Source organism: Lepidothrix coronata, unplaced genomic scaffold (genome assembly GCF_001604755.1).
Source record: "Lepidothrix coronata isolate B3197 unplaced genomic scaffold, Lepidothrix_coronata-1.0 Scaffold72, whole genome shotgun sequence".
NCBI lineage: Eukaryota > Metazoa > Chordata > Aves > Passeriformes > Pipridae > Lepidothrix > Lepidothrix coronata.
This window is the reverse complement of record NW_016690252.1, coordinates 200,484-219,368: the sequence shown is the minus strand read 5'-3', so window position 1 is coordinate 219,368 and position 18,885 is coordinate 200,484. Positions and strand designations below refer to the sequence as shown.

Sequence of the window (18,885 nt, the reverse complement as noted above, 5' to 3'; positions counted from 1 at the left end):
TCTTTTCTGGTTTTTCCCTCTCTTTGCTGCCTTAGTTCTCCCATACACTTGCCTCTGTTGGATTCTCTGTAGTGTCGAAGGGAAGGCAAGTCTGTTCTGGAAGCACTTGCAGGCTGGACCTCCAGGTTAGGTGGGGAAAGAGAAATTAATATCTCCTCTGCACTTACATGTCAGATGCTGGTGAACATCTACAAGAAGGATGAAGAGGGACTTTTGACATGAGCAGGTAGTGATAGGACAAGGGGAAAAGGCTTTAAACTGAAAGATGGCGGGTTCAGGTTAGGTATCAGGAAGAAATTCTTTACTGTGAGGCACTGGAACAAGTTACCCAGAGAATTTGTTGATGCCCCATCCCCAGAAGTATTCAAAGCCAGGTTGGATGGGGCTTTGAGCAACCTGGTCTAGAGAAAGGTGTCCCTGGTCATGTAATGAGATGATCTTTAGGGTCCCTTCAGCCCAAACCATTCTGTTATTTCTCTGGCTTTAAGAGAACCTGATATTTAATGAACACAGGGGGAGTGGGGCTCTTAGTGCCCTGCCTGTATGGGTCCTGGGACTGTTGTACTATTGTTAAGTGCAGCAGGTAATAAGATAAGCAGATAAATACCACAGATAATGTAGCAGAAAGATGTGAAACAGTCATCTCAGAGCACCAGTTTGGAGGAACCAGTTTGAGCTGAGGCTTAACCATCAGCAAAAGGTGAGCAGAAGCCAGTGTGCTGTATGGGACCTACTTAACCATCACCAGTGGCCTCCCATGGCACCACTGAAGTCATCTGCTCCTTTTCACTGAAGAGGCCTTTGTGTACATAAGTAGTTGCATACTTTGGCATGCTCCTCAGGCACCATTAAAAGAGTCAGGACCTCATGGGGCCTTCTGGATTTCAGAGAGGAATGGCTGTTGCTGCTTTCCTGTTCCAGTCTGATCCTGCTTTCCTGTCTCTGCCTGGACCTGTGTGTCTCTGATGTTGCAAGACCTTTCAGAGCAGTTCTGTATTTGGTTCTTGAAGGAAAGTTCAAGGTATCTAAAAAGAGAAAAAGATGTTTAATCCTGTGAAAGAAGGTAGACTGCTCTCACCAGAGTGCAGTGCTTCACTTCAGATCCTGTGCTGTTTTCCTGTGAGCACACAGTGCCATCTGCAGTGAGGTCTTTGTTTGGCCCAAAGCCTGTTTAGCCCTTTGGCCACTTGACTGAAATCAGTTACTCACTTCAGATAACTTTGAGAGGGGTCAGGTGGAATCACAAGTGTCGTCTCAGGAGCCTCCAGGGAGGGTGACGTTTTTGTCTTACATTGTGATGGTTTGTTTTCCTGAGGAAGGACCTTATGCTCAGGTACTTGTGCTTACAAGGACCTGTCTGTTTGATTCTTGTCAACACATGAAATCTTCAGTCAAACCAAGGATGCTTTAAATAGTCACTGCCTTTCCTGAGAGGTGACTTCCTTTGTGATTTTGTCTCTCTCTAGGTATCTGAATTTCCTCATGAGAAGTGTCCTCCCTGCCTCTCATGTGCAGCCTTACCTGTTCATGGGTGGTACCAGTTTCACTGATGCCCTGAAGAGCATTCCTCACCATGGATAGTCCACCCAAACTGACTGGTGAGACGCTGATTGTCCATCACATTCCTCTGGTGCATTGCCAGGTCCCTGATAGACAGTGCTGCTCCGTGAGCAAAAGGACCAACCCCTTCTGCCAGCCAGAGCTCAGCATTACACGGACCTCTGCCCTTCCAGACAGAGACCTTTCACAGACTGACTCCTTGGTATACAGCAGCTTTCTCCAGACCTCTGAAACCTCAGCAGAGGCCTCGGACAACAAAGAAGGAAAAGCAAGGGATCTCATTGTCCCTGGTGTCAGTAAGCGACACAACCCTTTCCTGCTGAGTGAGGGTGAAGACCTCAGCATTTTTGGGGATGACTTGGGTCAAAAATCTTTCCACCTTCACAACTCACTTGTCGATGGCAAACCTCCCTTCAATCTGCAGGAGCTGGCCCTGCCCCCCTTCCACCTCCATGACTCCAACCACATTGTGAAATCCTGGAACATGGCCAGCCGGTCCGGTGTGGTGGATGGGCAAGAGGACAAAATCAGCAGTGACGACATCCAGAAGAGGAACAATGCAAACAGGTGCCATCAGGCCTCAGAACGCATGGAGCTGGATGAATGCAGCTGCCACCGTGGCAGCTCCTCCAGCTTCTCCTTCGATGGTGGTGACCAGGAGTGGAACCAGAACACAGGTGAATCCCTGAGGAATCAGGATGCCCTGCACAGCCGGACATGCAGCTGTTCCAGCTCAGAGATCCAGCACTGTCGGTGCTACAGTTCATCAAGTCAGTCTGAAGTGATTGACCAACAGATGGGCTACATCAGTGACTCTTCCTGCAACAGCTCCGATGGCGTGCTGGTGAACTTCAGCGCTCTCTACAACAAAATGAATGGCCAATCTCAATCAAACCTGAATTCAGCCAACCTGTCCTGTGACTCTTCCTTCTGCAGCCACTCAGACACAGGAGCTTTTTACCTGGATTTGCATTCATCGCCCACAGAATCCAAGATGTCTTGCGAGTCGCATCACCCAGAGAGTTCAGGGAAGGTGTGTGGGTGCCAACACTCCTCCTCACCTGTCCTTGATGCAAACTGCAACTCCTACCACCTCCACTGTGAGCCTTGCACTTCAGAGAGCTCTGACCTCACTGCCTGCTTCCAGAGCCAAGCACGGCTCGTTGTGGCTACTCAGAATTACTACAAGTTAGTCACATGTGACTTGTCTTCCCAGTCGTCCCCCAGCCCCGCAGGATCTTCCATAACTAGCTGCTCGGAAGACCAGACCAAGGGTAGCCCAGCCCAACCCACAGAATACTATCTGTTTAGAAGGCCTGACCTGAGACAAGAGGAAGGCAACGTGGAGTGCAGTGAAGAGGAGGCAAAGGGAGAATCCCAGAACACGATTGAGGGTCAGGTCTATGTCAATGTGTCACCACCGAACCTCAACACAAGCCGACAGCGCTCCAGGAGCTACGATCAGAACCTGGACAGGAGTCCCAGCAGCAGGCTGGGCTCCTTGGAGCGCATGGTGAGCTGTCCAGTCAAGCTGAGTGAAAGTCCAGCAATACCCATCCAGAGTTCTCCCCCAAAGAGAGTGACATCTTTTGCTGAGCTGGCTAAAGGACGGAAAAAGAATGGCACCTCCCCACCGCTCCGGTCTAGCGGTGATTCCTCCTTGGAGTTCTCTCCTATACCTGAGACTCAGCGGGATTGCCCAGCCTTCCTTGAAGAAAGAGCTCGGCGGAGCCAGAGTCTTCCACCCATGCCCTTTGTCCATGGCCTGAACCGCAGCTGTGAGGGCTTCTGTTTGAACCATGCTTTTGGGGACAGCCAGGCTTTGTGTTCCACCAAGGACTCGATCTCCAGTGAGAAGGTCCCCAGTGGGCATGGGGCAGGTGAGCAAGCCTCTCTCTCCCTGCTGATGGAGGCAGATGCCAGCTTCTCAGGTGGCTCTGCCGGTGGCCACGGACAAAAAGATGTTAGAGCCCGAGCAGACGGTAAGAAGCCAAACTAGGCAGAATAAAAACTAAGAGAAATAAAAAGAAAGGCAGCTCTTTGGGATATGAGGGGAGCTGCAGGGGAACCTGCATGGCAGTAGGAGACCAGTGCCTGTGCAGTTTGGTTCCTGATCTGCCTGGTTCCTGATCTTTGACCCTGGGACAAAGCCTTGCTGTGCTTATTTCAGACTCATATCAGTGCAGATGTCTTGTCCTTATATTACTAAAGCCTCTTGAGGTTTTGTTCAAACCTTTCATATTATGTAAGGGAGGATATGACATTAGCACTTCGAGTCCGTGCAGCTTGAAGGGTTGTCTCCCAGGTATTTACTGCACTTGCCCATAAGAATCACCTGCCCTTAACTCCCAAGACAGAGATGTGAAGATGCTCAACAAAGTCATGGTCACAGCAGATGAAGGGACTTTTTAAAAAGCCTTTCTTCTTTGGAGCTACTTGGGGCAGAGGTGGAGAGGTGGAGACTGTATAGCCAGCAGTCATTGATATCGATAACCAGCCACATTGATATTGGTTTCACTTGTCCTTGTGAGGAAGCTGTGTGACACTCCTGTTAGAGGTATGGCTGTTTCTCCAGCATGGCAGGAGAACTCTCTCTGCCTAGACAGATCTTGTACCTGCTGTCCAGGAAAAGCCCATCTAAAATGCCTCTGACCAGACCATTGCAGTAAATAGCCCCTAACATGTCAAAAAACAGACTGTCTCCATTAAGAGGTCCTGAAGATTTCTGTCAGGAGATAAGAACATGTTGTTCATTTGCCATGGCAGGGGTGAGAGAGGTATTGGCCTTTGAAGCAAGAGGTTTTTAGGTATTGTCCTGTTTATTTATTGAACGTGTGTTTGGTGACTGATGGCAGAGAAGGCAGGTCTCTTCTGGGAGAAGACTGCTTGGGAGCAGCCCTCTTATTTTCAGAGGGAATGCTTGGAAGTAGTAAGGACTGCTCAGGGAGGAGGGGGCAGACAGGACCTCTCAGGAAAATATATCCCAGCAGTTTCTGCCTGCCTCCCAGTGTGGGAGGCATCATTGCTGTGCAAGAAACTTCTGTTTGCAGCTGGAGATAGAGGCATATATCTGCCTTGGTCCAGCTGAGAGCATCATTGAAAGCCTAGAGGTTCTGAGAGGGACTAGAGGGAAAGCAAGCCCTGCTAAAAGCTAGGGATGTGAGTTAGCTATAGGGAGGAAGGTCTGGAACACCCCAAAGGCAGCAGGTAACACCAAGGCCAACCAGGGATCTCGGTCAGCCCCATGTGTGCATCCAGTGTTGTGTGTGTTGTGCACTGAGTGCATAGTGTGTCACGCTTCAGCTGTGTCCCTCAGGATGTTGTGGCCCCACCAGGAGCTGGAGGAATTGACACACAGGAGATAAGCCCAGCACACTCCCTCAGGACATCCCAATACATCATTTGCTGGAGCAGACCGGCACTTTCCCGAGTTGGAAGCAGGATGCTGGAACATCCTACTTAGATCTGGTAGAGGCAGGGGGATGAAGGAAGTTCCAAAGGGTGAATAGTTACAGAAGAAGGAAGAGGGAGGGAGAAGGGCAAGCAATCAAGCTTTGCAACAGCACCAGTATATTGGGATGTGGGACCAGAGCTGCAGTGCTATTGCATGTAATGCTTGTGCTTGGCTGTGCGAGTTCTCAGTGTCCTTTGGTACAAGAAATCTGATTGTACCACAGTGCACTGGGCCATGTCTTTGTGGTACTGCTTGGGCAGAGGCTGCTCAAGGGCAGGAACCTGACCCCATGGCTTTGAACTGTCCAGGAAGCAAAGGATTGGGAAGGGATGTGAAGCTGGTGACCCTACCAGGACAGACAGGTTCCTGGTGCAGTCTTCCAGACAGCTGTCAACAGCTGGAGACTCTGCATTTGAGGCCACACATCTTTACATTGCCAGCTCTTGATGTGTGTAACCAGGTCAGGCTGGAACCACTGCATGTTTAACTGGCCTCTAGCTCGTGCTCTTCCTTCCAGAACAGAGAGCACATTCCCTTTTAACCTGCAATCTGCTGGGCTGAGGATGATCGTCCCTCTGCCCATGCTCACACTTTGTTCCCCTTTCTCTCCCTGAAGGTGGTGGCACAGACAGCAAGCCTGTGGTGCGCTACAGCAAAGACCAGCGCCCCACGACTCTGCCCATCCAGCCCTTTGTTTTTCAGCACCATTTCAGCAAGCCACCCAAGGCACGTGCCCTGCACAGCCATTTTGCTTCCAGCCTCTCCCAGCTCTACAGCTTGTCCAGCAACCGGCCTTCCAGCCAGCAGATCTCCTGTTCCCAGTCCTCAGCCTTGGCCAGCTCGGCAGAGCAGGCGGCGGTGGCGGGGAGCCAGGCCCATGGCACGCTCGTGACCCAGCGCTCGGCAGACGGAGCTGCCTCCCGCAACGATGGGGGCATTAAGAAGTCCACCCCCGAAACAACCCGTCCGTCCCCACTGGGCAGTTACTCCCCCGTGCGATGCAACGTGCCTTTCTTCCAAAGCGTGGACTCCTCCTCCTCGCCCCCTGCAGAGAGAGCTGAAGACAGCCAGCCACCCAGGAGCAGGTCCTGCCCCATCTCTGCCAACCTGCTGCCCACGAGGTCATCCCCTGCTGTCAGTGCCATGCAGCCCTCCAAAACCACCAAAGCTGATGCCCTGAGGCAAAAGGAGAACCCCAAGATGATTCCCAAGAAGGAGGCACCACTGGAGCCAAGCCCACCACTCTCTGAATACCGACTCCACAGTGGATCCCTCCCGCCCCTCTCAGTGAGTGGCATGTCCATGAGCAGAGTAGGAGGCCATGCAGATTCCCACTGGAGAAGTGGCAGTGAGAGCAGCAGCTCTGGCCCCCTGAGCAGCATGGGAATAAGGCCTGTCAATGGTAGGTACCCATCCTCCAGAACCTCCTAGTCTGGAGCATCTCCAGCTCCCCATGGCTATGGCTGCTCCCTATAGTACCACCCTCTCTTGTAGCTACAGCCCAGGATAAATTTGCATCTGGGTGCTGCAGAAAGACCTACATTAAGAACGTGTTTTTCCAGTCCCAACTCCTCCACTGTGTCTCTGGAGAGGGGAGTGTGGGCTGCTGATCTTAATGCACCCCATGCCAGGTGCTTGTATCCCAAACCTGCTCCCTCTGTGCCTGCAGTCACAAGGCCATCCAGGCTCCTGTGCTGCTCTGCCAGGCTGTGGCCTCCACCTCTGTCCATTTGTGTGCGCTAATGTCCTGAAATGCTGCTGGACTTCTGAGTAATGTGCTGTCTCTCTTTCTCCTCCTCCTTTGTCTTCTCTCTTCCTGTGTCCTCTCCATATCCTCCTGTCTGGTGCTCACTGCCTGCGGCATCCTAGCGAACCACCTCTCTCCCCAAGCGCTGAAGTGGCGGGAGTACAGGCGGAGGAACCCCCTGGGTCTGGACCGCGTTTCGGGGCTGCCCAGCTTAGCAGGCAGCCTGGATAGGAGGCAGCAAGAGCCTCGGCTGAACCGGGGCAACCCCATCTTTGAGCTCCCTGGCGCTCTCAGCACCAGCCATTTCCACTGCAAGCTGAACGGTGCGCACCGTCTTTCCGCTGGAGGGGGGCTTGGGAGGTGACCTTAGGACTCAGGTTCAGTATCCCTTGGGGCCCAGGTTCAGCCTGGATTCATCACTGCTCTGCCTGCTCAGAGCAGGAGGGATGATGCATCTGCTCATGTGGGACTGGAAGTTTCAAGGTCTTATAGCCTCACTGATGGCTATAATCTGTGTGGAGCCTCCATCCTTCTCCATGAGGTGAGAGTAGTCAGGTCCAGCTCTGGGCTGGATTGAAGGGAAAAGTGAATGACCCAAAAGCCTGCTCAGACCTCAGAAAGTGCTCCTTGTCTGTGGTTAGCTTGTAGTTCATGTCTCACACAGGAGTTTTGGCCCATGCATTGTGTGCCCCACAGTGCCTGACCACAGTGCCCCAGCCCTGGAAGTGTGCTATGTGCTGGGCTGTAGCTTTCATGGGGCCACTGACAACACTGGAATGCTTGATGGGGCTCTGTCTTCTCCAAGCTTTGCCTTTAAGGCCTTCCTTGTCCTCCAAAACATGTGCTGGAAGGGTTGACAGGGCAGGCTGCTTTTGGCTGAACCTCCAAGAGTCCTGTGGGGAGAGCAGTGTGGTCTGTTTGTGGGAGGGAGAGCATTCTTCAGATTAGTCTCCAGTCATGGAGGGAATTCCTCAAAGCCCTACACCTCACTCTGCAAATCCAAACAGTTTCTCCATCCCTCCAAGGGAAGATGCCTAGCACAGAGCCAGGGAGTCAACCAGATGGAAGTCAGGCACATGGAAGAATTCCAGCAGAAGTCACTCCTTGAAAATGGAGGACATCCTAGAAGACAGGCAGCAAACATGTAGTTTATTGCCTGTGGATGCCTGTGTGTGACAAGTAGGGATTCTACTCTCTCTGTGCTCGTTTTAGACCCTGCTTGCTAGAACTATCCACACAGCAGCAGTCTGGTGCAACAAGGTTTCCAATAGCACCAGCCTATGAGAGTGAATCCCCCCCAGCATCTTCCAGAGCCCCTGGGCCCATAGTCAAGCTGGAGCTGGATGTTGGGTGGGCTGTGGAGGTCAACTGTACAGGCACACATTGCAGACCATTGCTGAGGGAGGAACAAGCCTGTGGTCTTGCTGTCCTAGCTAGTCTGGGATGAAGACTGCAGCTGGTGCATGTTGCTTCTAGGAAAAGCAGACAATGTGGAAGAGGCTTTGTTGTGAGAGGTTTGGGCTGATCCTTCTCCCCTCTGTCTTGGCCCTGCAGGACAGTCTATGAGGCAACTCCAGCTTACCTACAATGACTTCTTCCCCGACTACTTCTCACTAGCGGAGAAACCTCCTGCTGAGTTCTGCCTCTCCCCAGATGGCAACACAGAGTCCATCTCCATCGACCTGCTGCAGAAGAAGGGTGAGTCTGTGCATCACTCGTGGATGGCAGTGTGGTGTAGTGCAGCATAAAGCAAACTTGTGCTTCTCTCTCTCTCATCTCATCTCTGTAGACATAGTGACTTGAACTTTCCCTGCCCTTTCCACTGTAGCACCACAACTACATGTCCCCCTGGACTGATGGCTGTTTCATGCTCCCACCCCAGTCTCTGTATGCAAGGGTAGGCCTGTGTATCTGTGTGATGGTGCAGATACAAGATGCAAGATTCTGTAATTTAGGTTAAAGGTTGGTTGGGTCCTATGTGATAAATTATATTAAAGGATGGAAGAAAAGATTCCAAAGTAGGACAAGATGTGGCTGTGATGGGACCCGTGCTAGAGGCAGGGCTGGGTTTTGGCTATTTGACAGCTGTCTTATCATCATTTCAGAGGCAGAAGGGTTCCCATGCCTTTGCCAGCTATGTGTTGGTGGCTACCAGGTGGCAGCTTTCCCTTCTATTTCAGTTCTGTTCTTGCAGTATCCTGGTGCAGATGTCAGATTACACACCACTGGCTTGTTACTGACAGTCATCACAGAACTTGCCAAAATGCAAGGCTTTTGCCCTGATACCCCAAGGCATCAAAGCAGCTAGAGACTCATTGCCTCAGACCCCATCTCTGCTGTCTCAAGGGATGGAGTGTGGAGGTGATGGTTCATGTCCCTTGGGAATATTGACAGGTTGTCCTACTGTCAGGCTGATAGATGAGTGTTGGAACCAGCAGGGACAGATCTGGGCAGGGGTTAGGAGAGCCTCTGTGTGTTTTTGGCAGAGAGGGCTTGTGTGTAGACATAGGCTTGAAATGCCCCTGCCTGATTTCTCTGAGAAGTGTTTTGTCAGGGTCTATCCTGGCAGCCCCTCTGGCAGCTCTCTGACTTGTTCTTTCCCTCTAGGTCTGGTGAAGGCAATCAACACTGCTGTTGACCTGATTGTGGCTCACTTTGGAACCAGCAGGGATCCAGGGGTGAAGGTATGTCTTGCATTCAGCATTCTGAGTGACATGGAGAGCATGGCGAAAGATTGCCTCTCCATTCTCTTCCAGTCAAAAACTACAGGGATCTATCAAAGGCAGTAGTTCCAAGAACAAACCAAACAAAGGTGATGGGATGCCATGCAGCAGGTAGTAAATCTGTGACAATTCCTGCTGCATGGTGCTGGGGGTGCTAAAAGAGTACGTGTATTTAAAGGAAGATCAGAAAAACACAGGGAAGGGAAATTCACCAAGGTTTACTAAACACATAAGAATAATGTCCAGCTTAGACAGTCTCTGAGCTGAAAGTAGTTGTAGGCTGTGAGAGTATTAAGGGCAAATATTATATATGTTTGCTCTTTTTTAAGTCTTTCTTATGTATTTACAATGGCTCTTTATAAGAAAGAAAACCAGACCAGCTGGACTTCTGGTGTGATGCAGTGCACCAGCTCTTTTTTCTCACACCGTGGAGAGTTGTCTCTCCCTCCTCCATATGTCCTATGATTTCGGTGTAGCACTGTTGCCAGGGCACAGTGCACTGTCCCCCCTCACTCTGTGCCTCACAGGGTTCAATAATAATAAAAAAGTGCATCAGTTATTGCCTATCTGGGGCATCTGGGCATTCCCTATAGCCCTTACCATCAACCTAGAGTGCCTCTCTGGGGCTGGCTGTCTATGGCCTGCACTCCCCTCATTTTCTAGGTTGTCCCGGGGTGTCTGTCTTTGGTCTCTGCTCCCTTATCTCCCATTTCTGGAATAACACAGAAGCACAGCAATTTTGCTTCTGTTTGTACTAGGCAGTGTTTGCAGTCCTGTGACACCCAGCAGCATGTTTGTGGTGCCTCCTCTCAACGCTGAATGCTCTGTTTCAGGCAGGGGACTCTGGGGCTGCAATGTGACACTATTGGGACATGACAACTCCCCTGGCATGCTGTCCCCAAGGAGAAACCTGACTGGGACAGTTTCCAAACCTATTCAATCTTATCTTAGAGCCCAGAGTAATTTTCCCCTAATTAGGACTGTTGCTGATGCAGAGATTGCTGGGCAACATAACCGGAGCTGTCGAGATTCCCACAGCTTTTTGAAAGACTTCACTGTGAATTCCCTATTCTTGTAGTGTTCATTTGGGGAATAATTGCAACATTCTCTCATTACTTTACTTACCAGACGAGGCTGTGGTTTTGACCTCGGGTTTCATTAGGCATCAGTGTGCCAGGGGCTGAGCATTCACCTGTCAAAAGGCAGCACCCACCCCTGCTGCTGCCGTGCTCAGTGGATCTGACAGGATTATTCCTGAGCCAGAAGTTCAGTTTCAGTTCAGGGCTTTTGTGGGCCTGTGCCAACTGGTCAGTATAATTCCAGCTCAGCTGGTAAAATCTGTGCCCTGAGCACCATTTTCTGACCCATTTGGAAAGACCCTTCGGCAGCTCAAACACTGTACACAGCAGAATGTGTCCTTGCTCTGATGGTGCTGGGCTCTTACACACTTCCTCACCTCAACCTGAGCTCTGTCCATCCATTTTGCCCTCACCCTGTTTATTTATAGTAATCCCTAGGAATTATAGCTTGATGTGTCATTGAGTTAAGTGTTCCTTAACCCTTTGGTGCTGGTAGTTCCTGTGTGGTTTGCCACTTCCTGCTCCAAAATTAGCAATAAGAAAATGCACAGCAGCAGAAAAATCCCCTGCTCCTTTCTTCCTCCAGCAGGACAGCCTTGTTATAACTTTTGGCAGAACCAGACATCCCTTTTAATTGGGATATCCTCTTTCCAAGCTAGGAGGTTCTTTTCCCAGGCTTTGCTTCTTCCCAGGCTGGGAAAGACCTTGCAGGGAGCAGTCCAGAGCTGGTGTATGAGTGAAGGGGAAGACCCTGAATGTTCAAGGAGCTGCTGAGCCTGGATGTTGCTTACTGGGTATCTGTAGTAGGCATGTGAACTGTTTCCATGCATCTGTACCTTGAGAGAAGTTACCAACACTTTCCCTGTTGCCTGTTGTCCATTAGGCCAAACTTGGGAACAGCTCCGTGAGCCCCAATGTGGGACATCTCATCCTGAAATACCTGTGCCCTGCTGTCCGGGACATTCTGAGTGATGGGCTCAAGGCTTACGTCCTGGACATGATCATCGGCCAGAGGAGGAACATCCCCTGGAGTGTGGTGGAGGCTTCCACCCAGCTAGGTATGGATGTTGTGCAGCAGTGCCTGCAGCTCTGTGACACTTCTGTGTTGTTGCTGGGAGGTGCTGGGGGAGATTCGCTATGAGGATGAGAGTGCAGACTAATACCCATTTCCTTGCATGGAACAAGGTGCTCGTTGACCCTTCTGTGCAAGACAGGAGAGACCCTGCTCTAATCTGCCTAGATATTTATTGTCATTTGCCCTGAAATTTCCAAGTTCTCATATAGCAGGCCAAATCAATGAAAAAAAAAATAAAGAAAAAAACAAAATGAAAGTATTGGGAAGCCTCTTAGCCTAATTGTGGCAAATCTACAGCTCTGGGGTTATCTCTATGATTGCAGACACACCAAATTATAAGCACCCACCACAATATTCTGCTTATATGCTGATTTTGAGCCAATGACTGTGATTGTCACTGAAATGTGAGAGGCAGGTCCTTGCAATATTGAAACTCTCCCAGAGTTTTGGAGTTTGGGACAGACCACAACCCATCTCCCACATGGAGTCCAAATGTTGGGATGGAGTGAGTTCACACTGGCGTTTGGCAGAGAGGGAATGCACACACAGACATGGACGCGCAGACAATGTCTTGTCTTGCCTTGATGCTCCTTTCTATGGTGCTGTTTTGGCTTTGTTGACCACAACTAATCTCAACAATTTGCTTCTCTCCGTAGGCCCCTCTACCAAGTTGCTGCACAGCCTCTATAGCAAGATCAGCCAGTACACGGAGCTCACCAACCACACGATGAGGTTCAACGCCTTCATCTTCGGCCTCCTCAAGTAAGCAGGACCCTGGTGCTGGCTGCATGTCCCTGTCTAGGGCTGGCAGCAGCTGCTGCTCCTTGACTGCAGGCAGCCACAGTTGACCATGAAAAAAACTTAAGAATGCGGAAAGCCACTTCCCAGAAGTAGGTGAGGGAAGGAAGAAGCCTCAGGGAGGCTTCAGGGAACTTCCCTGTGAGCCTCAGGGAACTCCAGATGGATCAAAACCTCCCCTCTCAGGTCGGGACTGAGAAGGGGTGGCTGTTGTCATCTTGTTTTAGCCCCAAGACATTAGGTGGGAAGGGTCTATCTGTCCAGCTTCATGCAAAATTAGACATATTATATGCATACATCATGGAAATCCCTGTTTAAATCACTGTTTCCTTGAGCTGCAGTGAATCCCAGGGTGTGAGGCCTTGAAGGAGGAATTGCCCTGGTCCAGGACTCAGGGCTGGTCCTTCCAGTTTGGATAAGGAGTGTGCACACTACACTCAGTGTTAAACAGAGGAAGACAGCAATGCCTTTTTGTGGGTGAAGGGATGAGTGCTGCTAGGATGGTGTTTCCTTGCTCCTTTCTAGTGGTCAGCAAGACCTCTGGAAGTGGCAGCAGAGGCCCCAAGATTTCCAAATACTGGAGAACCCTTACAAGCAGGAACAAGGTCTGCCCTGCTGTCCCCACACAGGGTGGCCCAGTTCTCCCCTGCTGGCACAGGATACCAGTGTATTTTGGGCCAAGCCACCAGCAGTGACCTTAGGGTTGTAGATGATTTGACTCTTCCACGTAAGCCTCTTCTCAGCCAAGCAAAGCTCTGGCAAGGACATAGGAGCAAAATAATGAGGAACCTTGCTGAAACATGTTTGTTAGGGATTACATTTGCACATGTAAGGCCGGCTGGATGTTCTGTGGCAGACTGGGTATTTGTGATCAGTGCGTGCTGATGGGACTGACCAACTGTCCTTTCCCTAGGTCTGGAGGTTCACAGGCTCATGCTGTGCACATGCCCTTTTCTAGCCACACTTCTTTTTGTAGAACAACGAGAATGAATTGGATGCATAGATTTTAACTGTTTTATCTTACCCTGCTTTTTTTGATTCCTGCAGTATCCGGTCCTTGGAGTTCTGGTTCAACCACCTCTATAACCATGAAGGTAAGATCCTGAGGGCTATGGGCTACAGTGGGTGCCAAATTCTGCACAGTGTAGGGCATGGAATGAAAATGTGCTTCTCTTGTTGCTCTCTCAGCTTGGGCTACTCTTCTCTGCCCTAAGCTGAAGGACTAGGCTATACACAACCTCAGTGCACCAGGGAAGTCCCAGGTGGAAGTTCAAGCTCCATGCACCTCCTTCCACCTGAGCCTGGACATCCATTCACCTTACCAGCTGCAGTTAGCCTTCCCCAAAGCTATCACCTACAGTGCAGATCCCTCAATCTATCTGCAGGAGACCAGATCTAACCCTCCTCAAATTTCTGTGTTCCATGCCCAGTGCCTGAGAGTTTTGTATGCCTGGAGATGTGCACTCTTAGCTGAAATCCTTCAGGCATGGGAAATAGAAAAAGTGGAAAGGATAACCTCCTGACAGACAAAAAGCAGATTTTACTGGATGTATCTGTTTTGTATCAGAATAGACTAGACTAGACTAGAATAGAATTGGACCTAAGCCTGTTGTGTTTTTCTGGAGCAGAAGACAACCACCTATTTCAAGCCATCATTAAGAGCTGGAAGTGTGAACAAAAGCTAGAACTGTCAGGATAATGAGAGCTAGGCATAGGGGGGTTGTAGGTAGGGTGGAAGTCCTGCCTGTGGTGTAAGTTTGTTATTCCAGTGGGGCCAAATGGCCACAAATCCCATTCCCAGCTCTCTCCCTGAGAGTGAGACCTGACAATAAAGGAGGGTGGAGGGGCAGTGCAGTTGTGGTTAAACCAAGTGAAGAATGAATCCTGCAGGTAGAAATGCTAGTCCATTCTCTGCTAAGATCCACAGTTCAGCCGAGACAGGTCCTGGAAAGACTGTATTCAGCTGCCCCTGACACCTCTGTCTGCAGGGGACTGGTCAGATCTGAGGCTCCTTGTTCACCTCAAAAAGTTGAAGAAAAGAATTTTAAAATGTGACAACCCTTTGATGCTCTTTACTCCCATCCTACTTCCGTGGCATTTTGTGGCAGAGATCATCTGGGAGGTCATGCCAGGCAGGTCCTGGCTGCAGGCACAACTGGAAAGCAGTATTTGGCCGGTTTGCTGAGCATCTGGTGCTCCCTGACCCAGGCCTAAACATAACACTGCCACCACAGCTCTGACCAAAAACTAGTGTCCAGCACCTTTCCCCATAGCTTCATCATCTTTGTGGTGGCTTGGCATGGTGGGAAGAGCCTGTCCTCTGATTAATGTCTCTTGCCCTACAGATATCATCCTGGCACACTACCAGCCAGTGGGTTTCTTGTGCCTGTCTCACAGCGTGTGCCAGCCTCTTTTTGAGGAGCTCCTGCTCCTGCTCCAGCCTCTCTCTCTGCTGCCCTTCAACCTAGACCTCCTCTTCGAGCACCACCTGATGCAGATGGGCAAAGAGCAGCAGCAGCAAAAGGAGCTGCTGCGTGTGAAGCAGGACCTGCTGCTGTCCGTGCACTCCACCCTGCAGCTGATGCGGACGCGGGGCAGCAGTGAGGATCCTGATGGCTGCAGCACCGCCCCTGAGACATGCCAAGGGGGTGCCAGAGATGATGACATTTCACCAGGGCACAGCCCACAGCAAGCTGTGAGTGAGAAAAGGGTCAAGGGAGTGGGGGCCTCCTGTGGAGATGGTGACAGGGAGGAAGAGCGGAGTAAGATGCGAGAGAGCACGTGGGAGAGGAAGAAGGACAAGCAGGCAGGCTGGTGGTACCAGCTCATGCAGACCTCTCAGATTTACATCGAGGGATCAGCTGAAGGCTCAAAGTTCATCCGCTCGGAGAAGAAGAAAGCTGCTTTGAATACTGCACCCAAGTCAGTGGAGACCCACAAGGCACCACCGCCCCGAGAAGGGGTGGTGGAGGGCGCAGAGGCTTGTCCCATTGCTGAGGGTACCTTGGAGGAGAGGCCCAAGGCTGCCAGCAAGCCAAGTCCTGAAGCCGTGGAAGGGCCGCTGGAAAAGCCCCAGCAGGTCATGGTCAGCGAAGAGGTGAAGGAACGGAGCTGGCCCTTCTGGATGGGCAGTCCCCCAGACTCGGTGCTTACAGAGCTGAAGCGCAGCAAGGAGAAGGAGACTGGGACTCAGCAAAGAGTGGGAGCAGCAGCATCAGCCCCTCAAGAGGACAGCAGCACCAGTGCATCAGAGGGCAGCCAGGCTATCAAGTGGGGACATTTGTTTGGGTCCAGGAAGGTACAAAAAGAGCCCAGGCAACCGAACAGGTAAGGGCAGGGGTGGTGTGGGGCTGAGGAGGGCTGGTTAACCTAGAGTGCAGCATTGCAGATGGAAGTCAGGCCAGTAGCTGACTGCTGGGCTACACCATTGTGGTACCTCAGGGGTCTGTCACCCCTGCCAGCCCACCTTAACTCTTCCCACACCCTTGCTCAGTCCACCTCATGGGCCTTCCCCTTCTGCCTGAGCTCTACCACTGCCTTGAGTCCTAAATCCCCTCTCCAGTGGAAGGGCCCCTGCTACATGGCCCCATCATCACCTCATCCCTCCCAAAAACACATATTGAGAACAGAACATGGAGCTATCCCTGTTGCTCACAACAAGTGAGGAGGACGTGTGAAGTTGCCCCCAGTAGCTGAGACCTCCCTGCACTACCTTTCCATCACCCTTACTGCTCCTGAAAATGTCCACTGGAAATGTCCTTCCCAGTCTAGGCTGTGGTGTGTCTGGAGAATGCTGACCCCTTCCCACCAGGAGACAGCCTGGGGACCACAGTGCACTTTGTGCATGAAGCCAGGCCTCTAAGGCATGGCCTTGCCATGAGATTGGCTGCTCCATTCTCCCGGTGACGCTTCCGTGCTGCCAACTGCTTCTGTCTCCTCCTTCCAGGTTGCCCTCTGGCTGGCTGAGCTTGGACAAGTCCGTGTTCCAGCTGGTGGCCCAGACAGTGGGGGCAAGCATGTGGCGTGAAGCAGCTCCTGAGCCAGACCCTCCCCAGCCAGAGCCCCCTGAGGTGCCCCCTGCGGCACTGCCGGCCCGGGGGATGTCTCCCCACCCTACCTGGTGAGTGACACCAAGTGGCCATCCTGCAGGTGCTGGGATGCGATGCGGCAGGTTAGGGATGGCATGTCATTTTCCTGGCCCCCTTTGTAGATGTGGACTAGGGATGGCTGGGGCAGTGATGTAGTTTGTTCATCCATCCACTGCAACTCTGCAATCTGTGGGTGAGTGGGAGCTGGGAGGCAGCTGGGAGCCTGGCTGGGGAGGGAGGCAGGGCATGTTTTCCTCGTTCATCTGTGCCTCTGGTCATCCCTGAGTGGGATAAGCATCCTGTGGTGAGCTAACCCTTCTTTCCCTCTGCCTACAGTGAGGTGAAAGCTCTTTGCCATCACATTGCCACTGAGGCAGGACAACTGAGCTTCAACAAAGGGGATATTCTGCAGGTCATCTCCAAGGTGGATGGTGACTGGCTGCAGTGCAGCCTTGGCTCTGAGAAGGGACTGGTGCCCATCATGTATGTCACCCACCCAGAGGATGAGGACTATTGACACATCTGGGAAGCCAAGCACAGTTCTGTGGGCTGCTGAGGCTCCTCTGGGGTAGCCCACCCTGCCAGAGGAACAAACACAGCTTCTTGCTAGTTTCTTACCTTTCTTGCCATTACAGAATACAGTAACCGTAGGTGGTTCCTTCTTGCTCCTCCCTGTGCAGCTGCCAAAGGCCAGCTCGGCCCCCTGGGGTCCTCTGCGAGCTGCACCTCCTATTGCCAAGCATCGCCATGCATGCAGCCACACCAGGGACCGCCTGACCCCCCCCTCCACCCCACACTGTCTCCAGCACCCACAGACTGTGGACTCCTACATTACAGGAACCCAAGCAGCGCTGCCCCACTGCCCAGCTGTTTCCTGCTGGAGGGTGCAGGATGCTGTCCCCTTCCCAGGGGTGGCAGCCTTCTGCATCCCTGGCATCCTTAGCCGCAGGGTGGGAGCACCCTGCGTGGGCAAGGTCTCTGCAAGGCTGGGCTGATGGGTTCTATTATGGTTTGATGGGGGGTAGGCTCCCCCACGCTGGAGCATCCCTGTCCTAATGTGTTGTTGTACCACCTGTACCACCTGGTACAGCCTGGTGGGTTGTACCAGGACAAGTGGCCTGGCAGTGCCACACTGCAGGGCTGGGGCTGTGCCTGGCCACAGCCAGGGGAGGGGGACAGGATATGTGTGTGTGTGTGGAGCAAAGGGGCGCGGGGGGTTGTGAGGAAGGTGTGTGGATGTTCAGTGTTATGTAGGTCTGGGATGGGTAGTGCCACCCTGTGCAGAGATGGGTACTTTGGGGGTTGGCCCCATGCCCTTCACACTGAGCAGGGAGCCAGTGCCTGGGAAGCCCTGGGATGCTCATTGGAGAGGGTTGGAGGGGAGGGGATGAGGGCAGGGTCCCTGACTGAGCTAGGGATGTTGGGGGCAGTGCTCCCAGCAGGTAGATCAGTGGGTGCTCCCAGAGGGAGTTGGGGAGCCTGGGGAGGGAGGGATGGTGCTCCCCTTGGCACAGGGTTTCTGGTCTTGCTGAGCAGTGCCATGGGGTGGGGGGGATAAGTGTTGTGCACAAGCACAAGGGGATACTGGAGGTCCTGGGGTCCTTGGTAGAGGCAATGCCAGTCAACCCCTTCCTTGCCATGTTCATGCCGCCTGCTGTAGTGGGGATCTTCACCTGCATGTCAGGTGGGGAACAGTGTTAATGAAAGGCCATGCCAGTATTTGGTGCCTTGGCCGGGTTGACGCTGTTCACAGCATCGTGCCTGGGCTGGCTTCACCATGGCAAGGGGCCCTGGTCTTGCTAGGTTACCTCCTGCTTGTACATCGCTTAGCGGACGTTGCACCATATTTAATTTGTATTTCCCTGTTAGAATGAGGTGTCTCGCCTTTATTTATTTCTTTATTTATGATGCATATTAATAAAAAAGGTGCTGACTGAGTTCCCTGCTACCCAGTCTTGTGATTTCAGCGCCTCCGTGGGATGGGTCTGAGGGTTACCTCTGTTACCTGGGACACTGCACTGCAGGCTTTGTCCTGCCTCCACCACAGCCAACTCCAGACCTTCAGGAGGAGATAGGTTGCCCCCAGTGATCAGACCTGTCAGTTCAGGCCTGAGGAGTGTGGGGGGCTGATGATATGTCTTGGGGAGGTAACACTGTTTGGAGTTCCTTGTATGTGCTTGCAGTGACCCAGGCAGGTTCCAGACAGGAGTTCACACCATTTCAGTCTGGTATCTGCTTCTCCAGGATCATGGGAAGGTGAAGGTAAAAGAAGGGCTGTGGGGCTGGGACCCATAGCCTGGGACAGCCTGGCCATGATTTTCAGTGTCTGTGGGTCACTCACAAGGAAGGGCTGCAGGGCTT

General features: G+C 52.0%; 1 protein-coding gene across 8 annotated transcripts in view; it reads left to right on the top strand.

Moving 5' to 3' along the window:
* Positions 1-18,462, top strand: part of RUSC2 (RUN and SH3 domain containing 2) — a 57,895-nt gene extending 39,433 nt beyond the window's left edge. For 6 of the 8 annotated variants that reach the window (XM_017819046.1, XM_017819045.1, XM_017819044.1 and 3 more), the window contains 11 exons: positions 1,467-3,542; positions 5,631-6,416; positions 6,884-7,084; positions 8,316-8,459; positions 9,369-9,445; positions 11,447-11,621; positions 12,295-12,400; positions 13,484-13,530; positions 14,782-15,763; positions 16,383-16,556; positions 16,861-18,462. In XM_017819046.1, coding sequence (XP_017674535.1) covers positions 1,574-3,542; positions 5,631-6,416; positions 6,884-7,084; positions 8,316-8,459; positions 9,369-9,445; positions 11,447-11,621; positions 12,295-12,400; positions 13,484-13,530; positions 14,782-15,763; positions 16,383-16,556; positions 16,861-17,041 — 4,842 coding nt within the window. In that variant the 5' untranslated portion in view covers positions 1,467-1,573 and the 3' untranslated portion in view covers positions 17,042-18,462. The remainder of the gene's footprint in view (positions 1-1,466; positions 3,543-5,630; positions 6,417-6,883; positions 7,085-8,315; positions 8,460-9,368; positions 9,446-11,446; positions 11,622-12,294; positions 12,401-13,483; positions 13,531-14,781; positions 15,764-16,382; positions 16,557-16,860) is intronic. The other 2 variants (XM_017819050.1, XM_017819051.1) reach the window with 2 other exon arrangements.
* Positions 18,463-18,885: the final 423 nt, after the last annotated feature.